This window comes from Parastagonospora nodorum (assembly GCF_000146915.1).
Source record: "Parastagonospora nodorum SN15 chromosome Unknown scaffold_5, whole genome shotgun sequence".
NCBI lineage: Eukaryota > Fungi > Ascomycota > Dothideomycetes > Pleosporales > Phaeosphaeriaceae > Parastagonospora > Parastagonospora nodorum.
The window spans coordinates 1,208,644-1,218,783 of NW_001884553.1; the positions used below are offsets into that span (position 1 = coordinate 1,208,644).

The following is a 10,140-nucleotide window of genomic DNA, read 5'->3' on the forward strand; positions in this document are numbered from 1 at the left end:
AACAGTCGGGGGAAGCCCGAAGTCGCATCTATTGACGAGGGTGACTGCGCCGACAGACGCGCGAGCTTCTCGAGCGCGTTGCCTCGAATTGTGCGCCTGGAACATCAATCAGCATCATTTCAAGGGTTTTCGACAGGGCAGACCCACGCCATCACTGACTGTAGCCCCGAACAGCTATGGTACTGAAGGAGGTGGTAGTTTTGAGCCGTACAGCCTACGACCAGTAAGTGTGACGAAATGTTGCTGGGTTTAGGGTCCAGGGTAAGTTACATAGTCCGGCGGTGCACGGAGACCACCAATCACCGGGCAGGAGCTTCCGAGCACACGTGGGATGCCTCGAAATGCCTCGACGCTCGGCATGACAGAAGTAGGTAGACAACGACTGGAACCATGTAATTATGTTCAAGTGTGAATCCGACTTCAAAAACAGGCAAGACCGCTTAATCAGGCACTCCCAGGTATCTCCTCCCAACGCCATCGCCATCATTTACTATTACAGGCACGTGACACATATCGCATTCCCTACCTCAGTCATCGGCAGGCTCAACTCTGACCAGTACCTCCTCCAAAAACCCTTCTAGAAAACCAGCAACTTCTCCGCCCATGCCGACTTCCCCTCGCTCGTCCCAATCATCCAACTCCTTGAACCTCTCGCTGATCTCCTTCACCAGCTGTCGCACATGATCGTGGCAATCCTGCCTTCGCTTCCGTCTCTCAACAAAGCCCTGCGGATCATCCAGAGACTGCGCCGACTCCAGCTTGTTCTTGAGGTTAAGTTGATATGCTCGACGAGACAGTGCCGCCTCCAGTGCTGGAATCACCACACCATCCAGAGCTGTGATGTCGGTAATGATGCCTGGTGAACCAGGAGTTTGTTGTGCCAATATACTTGGATGATTAGCTGTCGGCTTAGGTCGACCGAACGAGCCGCGACTCATGGGTGGGGACTTGGTGGCATGCGGAGGTGGTGCGGGAGCCAGACCTTGACCTTGCACTCGTTGCGGTGTTTGCCGAACGATCAATGGACCACCGAACGGGTCGCTCGATGACGACGATGACGACGATTCTGGTCTCCCTGTCATTGCCTGCTGCTCCGCATGAAATGGCTTTTGACTAGCCAGCGGCGGAAGTGGATGTTGGCCCGTTAATGGGGGCAGAGGCTGTTGCATTTGTGGCGACGTCAGACCTGATGGTTTTATAGCGATAGGACCCTGTAGTGGTTGGGGTTGTGACTGATGCTTAGGAAGGGGCGGCGGAACACTGGTAGAGGGGCTCGAGGATTGTCCCCTGTATGGCGGAATGTCTAGATTCATCTGAGGAAGTACGGATACTCGATTAGGTGTAGGTACCCGATGGTGCTGTTGCTGTGGGTGTTCCTGCTGTGGTGTCACTTCCATATTCTCCATGTCGGCAGCAATGGACCGCTGTATATATTCGTCATATGCATGAGCGAGGGGAGTTTGCCGTCGCGGCTGCTGAGGAGTCTGAGACTTTGTAGGTGTTACGAGGCCGCGATTTTGAGGTGGTGAGAAGAAGCTAGGCACTGGAGACTTTCGTGGAAGTTCTGCTGTTTGCTGTGAGAATAGGAGCGTCGACTTCTTCTCCGGAGAGGGTGGTAGAGGGACTCTTGCCGCCGTATTCAACGAGCTGGTAGGTGACGTTACGGTCTGTAGAAACGGCAGTCGCTTGGTGGGCGATGGTGGCGGACTGGCTCGTATCGTGTCCTCATTCTCATCACCATAGCCACCGCGCGGTTGGGACATGGGTTTCCTTTGAGGAGATGCATTTCGGGCGTTAGCACCAGCAGCGTTCATCGGCGCCAGTGCCGGACCTCTGCCACCTCCTACGGGTCTAACCGTGCCGAAGTCCCACAAATCTTCGTTGACGGGGTCCTTTCGTTTGACTGGTGTGGCCTCGTCCTCACTTTCTGCAGCCTCTTTTGGATAGCGGGCCTTCCAGTCTTGGTACCTGGAAATGAGCTCCTGGAGACGGGCAGGCTTTCCAGCTTTACGGACAAAGTTGCACTGGAGAAGTTGCTTTGCCGTGGGTCGCTCTCGCGGGTCCTTTCGTAAACAGAGCTCAATGAACTCTTTGAAAGCAGGCGAGAAATTGCCTTGGAGTTGTGGGGGCGGGTTTTTGGGTATCAGAAAAAGGACCTTCATGGGATGGATGTCGGCGTAGGGAGGTTCGCCGTTCGCCAGTTCCAACGCTGTGATGCCGAGTGACCATATGTCGGCCTTGCCATCGTACCCGGATTGTTTGATGACTTCGGGAGCCATCCAGAATGGAGTACCAACGAAGGTGTTTTTCTTCGTCATGGTCGCGGAAAGCTGGCCGGACACACCAAAATCCGCCAGCTTGACCTGTCCATTCGCGCCCACGAGGATGTTGGCAGCTGTGCTAGTATCAATACTGCGTCAACGTATATGCCCAGTGAACATACCTTTGATATCTCTGTGTAGCTTGCCGTCGTCGTGCAGGTACATCAGTCCCTGCAGCAGTTCCTTCACGACGACTGCAATCTCCGCCTCTGCAATTAAGCCAGGTTTCATTAGATCTGCGCAGCTTCCGCCAGAGCAGAACTCCATGACTATCCACAAATCGGAGCCGTGGAGGTACGAGCCGTAGTATCTGGTCACATAGGGAGAGCTCATGCCGGACAGAATCATAATCTCGCCCATAATGTCTTCCACCTCGTCCTCGGCATTTTCGACATCGATGACCTTGATTGCGACCGTGTGTCCTGTGCGGCGGTCGAGGCCCTTGTACACCTTGCCGAAGCTGCCGCCTCCTATGCACTCCTGCTTGGTGAAGAGCGTGGTCGGGTCTATGGCCTCATTTCCACCGAGATCGGCCGCCATCTTGCTTGTTGCAGCTGTGCGGCGTGCGGCTTGCGGCTTGCGGCTTGCGTGAGGGTCGACGTGCACAGCAAATGCTTCGATTGCCAACACGCCTTGCTGCGTCGTGGCAGAGGCGCGCGGCGTGGTGGGGTGTGGAGGGAGCAGGATGTCGCGGTGGCAGAAGCTCGACTGCTGCCAGACTTGGAGCGGTCTGCGCGCGCCGAGAGCGTCGAAGTGCAAATCAGCCGGGAGTGCGTCCCTGGGCGGGAGATGCAATGGCAGCACGCTTATCGCCGCTGGTTCTGTGGTTCAGGAATGTCGCAAGCGCCCAACGCGAGCCACGGCAATGCAATCGGCGGGACGAGGGAGCACACGGTGCGGCGGGGCAAAGTCGAGGGTGGCGGCGGTGAGAGCGTCGTCGGTGATATAGCTGTCTTGCAGTTCAATGATCGGGTTCGGAGCAGATGGTGCCAGCCGTCGTGCGAGTCCTAGAAGTGGCAGGCGCCAATGTGTTGGTACAACAAACACAGATTGCGAGGGCAACGATGGTCGACTACGACTAACAACTACGAACGACTACCGAGGAGGACCTTGCGATGGAAGGCCGCTCAGACTGCAGAACGACATGCATTCACTCGCCGCGGGTGAAAGGGCTGCGTTGGCGCGCAGGACGGGCTCGGGACTGGTGAGCACGGTCTGGGGCTGTTTATGACTGTCCACGCTGCCTTGTGTTGTCACGGCACGTCTGTCAGGCATGAGGGCGTCTCGAGGGCTGTCGACAGGGATCCTCGCGCAATGACGCTCGACCCGACGGCGAGTAGGGGCTCAACGAGTGAACAGAACACTGCCGGGCAGTTTTTCTCCGCTGCTTCATCTCGACGCGTCCGACTTGGTGTTCGCCAATCGTTCCTGTTGCACAAGCATAAACTCTTCGTCGGGGTGACGCACCAACTGCCTAGCTGCCGCGAACGTCTCCGTCACGCTTCGAATCCGCGACATGATTGGCCTGCGGCATTCACAAGTTCGAGCCTCAACTGGGGCGAGCACTTGCGTCAACGCACTTTGTGCGCCTGTACATGTTACAGACACTGCGTGCGTAGCAGAAAGATCAATTACTGAATATGTTTGTGCAGAACGCTCTACCTGACAAGTCGGCCGTCCAAGAAGCAGTATCCAGTATCCTCACAGTTTGGGTATCCATGTTTTCGCGGCCGTTAAGAAGCCATAATCACACAACCCATTTAATAATAAAAAAAGGAAAGAAAAAAAAAAGACAAACGCCTGCGCACCTGGCTCCATCGCAATGCGGGCATAAGATTCAGTTTCATCCTGACTTGTCGTGCGCTGTTCATCCTGGCAGTCTCCTTCTGATCCGCTCGGCGAGCGTGCTCTCTTCCTCGCTTTCTTCCTCGACCGGTGCCGGCGTCCTTCTCTCCCTAGCTCTGTGTGCCTTTCTCCTTCTGTTGTGCGAAACGTTACTGGCCGAGTCATCTGGTCCGATCTCGCTTCTCAGATCGTCGTAGTTTTCGTCACCATCGCGCGCGTTCGCAGGCGTTCCCATTCTGACCTCAATACCGTCTGCGCCAGACCCCCTGCGTTGCTGCGCAACCATGGATAGACCAGCCGCACGCTCACGAAGGCGTCTGCGCACAAGCTCGGCTTGGTTGTGCAGATGCTCGAAAGCGTCTTCCATGGCCTCCATGCCAAGGTAAATCTCGCGCTCAATCTCAGCCAGAACAGCTATCTCCGTCTCTTCGTCTATCTGAACGGGCGCTCCACCCGGTGGTCGGACGGATCCAGGGCGTGCCGATCCGGGACGAGAATATGGGTTTGGACTGAATGGTGAAGCGAAGCGCTGGGGCCCGTCCGTGGGTGGTATTTTCCCAGGGGGACTCATGTTGGGCACATCTTCTGCACCTGACCAGAGGAATCCATCAAATCTTCCCGACACCAAAATTTCCCATTCATGTTTCTTCACAGCCGCTAAAGTTGCCAGCATGTTATGCATGTCGGGGTGGCGGATCAAGTACATGACAACGAGCTGGTCTCGTGGCGGACTGTGCAAACGATAGAGGCGCTGTAATGCAAGGCCTGCCTTTGCAAGGTAAGGTGGAGTGCCCGTGTCGGGCTTCTGAGTTCGGGGAGTTGGTAGCTGGTCAAGCCCCCAGAGGAGCGCATAGAAGAGAGGCCGCTGTGGCTGCTCCAAACGTGTCAGCATGATGAAGGTCAATGTCTCGTCGTCGGCGTCTTCGGGGACGTTCTCTGTTTGGTCCGACAGCCATGATTGGACTGCGACCTTTGTCTTCTTGGATTGTTTCTCATAATGTGCACGGTACTGCTCTGGTACATCGACATCGATTCGTTGGCAAGGCGCTTCGAGCTGTGAAGACGAGATACCGAGGCCCGAGTCTGAGTGATCTTCGTATGGTGGCCACGCAGGAAGCTCACACCGCCCAGAGACAAGTTCCAAGATTTCCCCCCAATTGACACCAGCGGAGTCTTCTTCGATCGGTTGCTCGAAGCACATCATGCACTGGCAGTGCTCGGACGATATGTTGCGCGCGAACACGTTTTCGAGGCGGTCAAGGAGACGCCTGGCAACGGATCGATAGCCTGTCGCCACGGCGAGAGAGCCGTTGGTGTCCATGACGGTGTTGTAATTGTTGAGCACAACTTGAATGGGCTTGAAGAATGTGCGTACATCGTGGTCCTGTGTTCCAGAGACGCGTGGCGATGTATATGAGGAGTATGCTGGTGCTGGTGCTCCCTCAATGGCCGCCAGCAGACTACGTGGTATTGGTCGAGACAGGCCACCGTTCTGCAGGAGATAGTCCACGCGAGGAGGCTCGCCGGTCATGGCTGGAGGGGGTGGCGGTGGTGGCGGCGGGGGAGCCATGCCCGAATATCCTGGATCCACAGACTGCGCTCGTGACATGGGGTCGTTGATAATCTCAATCATCGGTGGCCCGTCCTTGACGGAGGATACCATGGACGGAAGGACGGACTGTTGCGTCGGTGTCCGCGGCGATGAATCGACCACAGAGGCTGGAGAGGCATCCGAGTATGAAGGAGAATTGCCGCGACCCGGGACAACTGGCTCCGGGGGCACCGATGTTGCTTCAGAGTCTATCGTGAACTCGGAGGGCGCCCTAGTCTTCATCTTCACTGGCGTGGACGACCTTCCTGGCGTGCGAGTGCGTGAAGGACTTGCGGTCTTGGTTCTCGCAGGGCTTGCTGTCTTGTGCCTCACGGGTAGCCGGGGAGACTTTGCGCGGACCGTACTCGGTTGTGAACCTGTCGTAGAGGTGAAGTCGGTGCCATCAAAGTCGCCATCCCTGATGCTTGAGCGAGACGCAGCCCGGGGTCCAGCCTGGGACGTCATGCGAGTGCCGCTGTCGACACTCTGTCGGTGGGGCTCCATGTCCCTGCCGTATCTCGTCTGCATTCTTTCGCCGCATGCTGTTTGCGCTTGCTGTCTTTCTCAGGTCGGCCGCCGTGGTTGCAGTAAGCGGCGGGCTCGGTGGCGCGCGCGGAGGAGTGGGCGCGACTCGGGTGGGTGGCTGTGGCACGACTCGTGGCTCGTCGGTCTTCTCGTGGTCGACTTCGGTGGGCTGGGGTGTAGCGGGGTTCTTCGAGGCGGCTTCTTCGCGCGAGTATATGCTCTCCTTTGCGTGCGTCTTGGAGAGGGTCGGGTACGACAGACTGGACCTGGACGCATTGGCTGAGCCCAGGGAGCTGCGCCGCGCCATCTCGGGCACGACAGCCATCTTCTGCGATTTTGACGACTGTGAGGACGACGATGTGCGCACGCGCTCGCCCGAGGGCCGCTCGCGGGGGCGATCCGCTTCTGCTTCGTCGTTGTTGGAGGCTGACGAGCGTGTCTTGCGCGACTTGGAGCTCTTGTGCCGCTCCCTGTCCTTTTCCCGATCGCGGTCACGGTCGCGGTCTCTGTCCTTGCTCTTCGGGCTGCTCGAGTCCTTTTTGCTGCGGCGGCGGTGGGCGTCGGATGAGCTCATGGTTGCTGTGGGCGGGACGTCTACGTCTATGTCGTCTATGTCCCCAGTGTGACTGATGCCCCGGTCGTCTTGGGTGCAGGTGCGGGCAGCGCGGCTACAGCCTGATTCGATTGGGCGTGGGTGGGCGGGTGTCGCGCGGCGCGCCTATCAGCGTCGAGAACCGCCATCCATCTGGGGCGCCGAGTGCAGAAATGTAAGGAGAGTATGAAATTGCTGCTGGAATCCCGCGAAGAGGTGCGAAGGGGTGCGGGCTGCGGTGTTGGTGGTGCCCGAGTTGGTCGGCGGACTGACGTGTTAATCCAGCCCTGAGAAGCAGCATGGATCACACGTCGACCCCACTCTACCCGGGCGTCCACTTTCACATCGCGGCTCGCCTCATAACACTAGTCTCGTGCATCCATCTTACTCTCAGGTCAAGACATATCATTTGGGCTCTTCTCATGCGCCCCCTTTTCATCTTTTGATCCGTGTCCTGCCCTTGTTCTACAAAATAATCTCTGGACTGTTCGAGGACAGAGGCACTCCTTGTTACGCAACAAGGGTGATGCTTGGGCGCCGCCACACTACGAGCTGCGGCGTGTCACGTTTTCCACCGACCATCTCATGCTACCTGTGACCTTTCAATCACTCTTATACTAGTCCAGGATTCACGACACCGAAGTTGAGCACATCACGAACATCGTCATCTGAAGAAGAACTCAGGCTCAATTTGTTCAATACGTGCGCTCAGCCAAATCCATCTTGAGCAGGTATCATACGCTAAGAAATCCGATCCCCGGCCTGAATCGCCGCAACAACTTGATAGTATACAGTGTAGGGAAAAAAAAGGAGAGCGCGTGCAGGACAATAAAAGGAATCTTGTAATGCCTGAGGACTACAATGATACTTCTGCCAGTATACCGGGTATCATCTGACCATGTTCGAATCCGATATCCGTTGATTCTACCCGCCTTTCCTTGCATAATCGGCAATCATGTCGTTCCTCTGAGTCTCAATCACACCAAAACGCCCATTGGCTACTAGCTCCAGCAACTCCGGTATAACGCAAACGATCTCCCTGCACTTTCTTACGGACCTTGTTGCTGTGCCTGCGAACTGTTGACATGCTGTTGAGCCAGCTGCGCGCGCAGTGTTGTAACCTCGTTTTGCAAGGTTGCAATCATGTCCGTGTGCTCTTTTTCGGTTCGTGCCATACGCGCTTCCATTTCACGCACGTATTGCCAGACGTCGACTTGGCCTCCTATTACTTCTCGCATGCTGCTGCCGCTCCCTCCATGGCTTGAAATGCTCCCTGGCTGTGATGCAGTACTTGGTGGCGCAGCCATGGCTTGGTGCTGGAGCAGACTTGGCCCGTTACTCTTCCCGCTCTGTGAGCCCTGCTTAGAGGCTAGGGGATTGAGTCCAGGCAAAGATGGCAAATGGGGTCCGTTGTTTGCATTTGGCGGTGCCAAGGCCATTGGTGGCGTGCCCCGACCAGCACCGCGTGCAAGACCCTGATGAAGAATGTGGTGTGACATGTTGGGCGAGCGCGATCCAGGCAGACTATTATCTCGTGTCCCAAGACGGTGCTGTTCTTGCTGACGGGGTGATAATGGCTTTGGACTCTCTGTCATGCCACCTTGTGCAAAGACGTTGGATTGGCCTGCATTTTGCAGCGAGGATATACTCGAGGGTGCTAGTTTGGGCGAAATGTTAGTCGCTTGAGATGATGTTGCTGGGTAGTACGGACGGAGGTTGTTCTGGCTCACAGAGCCTCTATTGGCGGCAATGGGTGGGTAAGTACTGGAATGCTGATGATACGAACCTTGCGCAGAGCTTCCAGTATTCTGTCTCTTACGCGCTGGCTCACTGACGCGACGACCGCCATCATCGTCCTCGTCTCCGTCGCCGTCATGTTCGCCGGTGTAGACTACACCGTCCATGTCTCCGTCCTTGCCTTCGGCTAGCTCGTCGTCCATGCCGAAGCTAGACCGGCGGCCTGCACAGCCACCTTGACCCTTGTTGTGTCGCGCAAGCGCGTCCCCACGAGCGAATCTGCGGCCACACTTGAAGCAAGTGTGCGGCCGCTCACCTGTGTGTAGTTTCGTGTGGCGTTTCAGATCGTGCAAACGACGGAAACGTGCTTGGCAAGTAGGACATTCATATGGCTTTTCCTGGCTGTGCGTCAAAAGATGACTTTTGAGGTTGTGATGACGCGTGAAGTCGGTGGAGCAATAGGGACACTTGTGCCGCTTCGTCGAGGGTGACTTTGGTGTATTTTGGCCGTAACCTGGCAAACTCATTTGGCGGGCTGGGGCACGTGGGTCGGGTTCTGGTGGAAGCGGACCCGGAAACGTGAATGCGCGGTTTCCGGGGTTGTCGCCCGGATTTGGGGCTATGAGTTGATGATGGTTCTGCTGGTGTTGTGGCTGCTGGGACACAGTCTCCTGGCTCAAACCATTCTTTGGTCCCACACTCGCCTCAAGATCACCCGCTGCCGCTGGGGCACCAGGCGCGTCATCGCCAAAGCTGGAGAGGCTGACCGGACTTGTTTGCATGTTCTCGCCAGTGACTCCAGTTTGCGCTGGGATCACAATGGCAGGCTTGGGCATGCTCTCGGATGCGCGCGCTTGTGGGTGCAGGCAATTGTGTGGAATTTGGGCGGCTGCACGTCTTGGAGAGGTCGTAGTGACTGGGTGCGGACTCATTTGCCTCGGTGTGCTCTGGCGATACTGTCGCTCGTCTGACAAGGACATGGCACCTGGGACTGGTTGGGGCGAATGTCGTGGCGAGAGCCCACGCGGCGAATTGGTCAAATGGGTGCCAAATGTCGGCGCGCCGTGCGAGTTGCGCGCTCCTGCACCGGGTGTTGTGGGCCCATTTGGCACCGCAAAGGGACCTGTATGTGTGGGTGTGATTGCCCTTGTTGTTGTGGCCATGGTGAAGGGACCTGCAAGGCGTGTTAGCATGTGTTTTCGGCAGACAAGTCACCGTTCGCCGAGTAGGCGTGGTGCATCATTGCCGTCTTGTCGCAGAGGACGAGGCTACAAACCTGCGTAGTACGCGCTCGTTGCTGATGCGATTGTCGAGGTGAAGGGGATTCTAGATTCGAGGCTGGGGTCAAGCGCATGCCAGGGCGCCGTCCTCACCAGAACTCCAGGTAGACAGAGACGCGTGAGAGAGCCAGCTTTGGTAAGTGAGATGTGACAGATGGCCGCAGGCAACGGAGTTTGCGCTTGCGGTCCGTGGTTGATGGGGAGAGCGTTTCAGCGTCGAGCCGGGCTGGCCAGAAGCCGCTGGGGTAC

The 10,140-nt window shown here is 56.9% G+C and overlaps 4 protein-coding genes across 4 annotated transcripts; 1 reads left to right on the forward strand and 3 right to left on the reverse strand.

Annotated features, from left to right (window-relative positions):
• Positions 1-373: 373 nt before the first annotated feature.
• Positions 374-3,596, reverse strand: SNOG_03929 (hypothetical protein; the record flags this gene model as incomplete). The annotated part of the gene is made up of 4 exons (XM_001794421.1): positions 374-2,395; positions 2,444-3,136; positions 3,215-3,328; positions 3,431-3,596. 4 exons carry the CDS (start codon positions 3,594-3,596, stop codon positions 528-530), a joined length of 2,841 nt encoding a protein of 946 aa, XP_001794473.1. The 3' UTR covers positions 374-527.
• A 39-nt stretch (positions 3,597-3,635) lies between these two features.
• Positions 3,636-4,058, forward strand: SNOG_03930 (hypothetical protein; the record flags this gene model as incomplete). The annotated part of the gene is made up of 2 exons (XM_001794422.1): positions 3,636-3,904; positions 3,974-4,058. 2 exons carry the CDS (start codon positions 3,636-3,638, stop codon positions 4,056-4,058), a joined length of 354 nt encoding a protein of 117 aa, XP_001794474.1.
• A 130-nt stretch (positions 4,059-4,188) lies between these two features.
• On the reverse strand, positions 4,189-6,856 carry SNOG_03931 (hypothetical protein; the record flags this gene model as incomplete). Its single annotated transcript, XM_001794423.1, has 2 exons — positions 4,189-6,265; positions 6,372-6,856. The coding sequence occupies 2 exons, from the start codon at positions 6,854-6,856 to the stop codon at positions 4,189-4,191; spliced, it is 2,562 nt and encodes an 853-aa protein (XP_001794475.1).
• A 1,067-nt stretch (positions 6,857-7,923) lies between these two features.
• Positions 7,924-9,774, reverse strand: SNOG_03932 (hypothetical protein; the record flags this gene model as incomplete). The annotated part of the gene is made up of 3 exons (XM_001794424.1): positions 7,924-8,498; positions 8,661-8,927; positions 9,183-9,774. The coding sequence occupies 3 exons, from the start codon at positions 9,772-9,774 to the stop codon at positions 7,924-7,926; spliced, it is 1,434 nt and encodes a 477-aa protein (XP_001794476.1).
• Between the last annotated feature and the right edge of the window lie 366 nt (positions 9,775-10,140).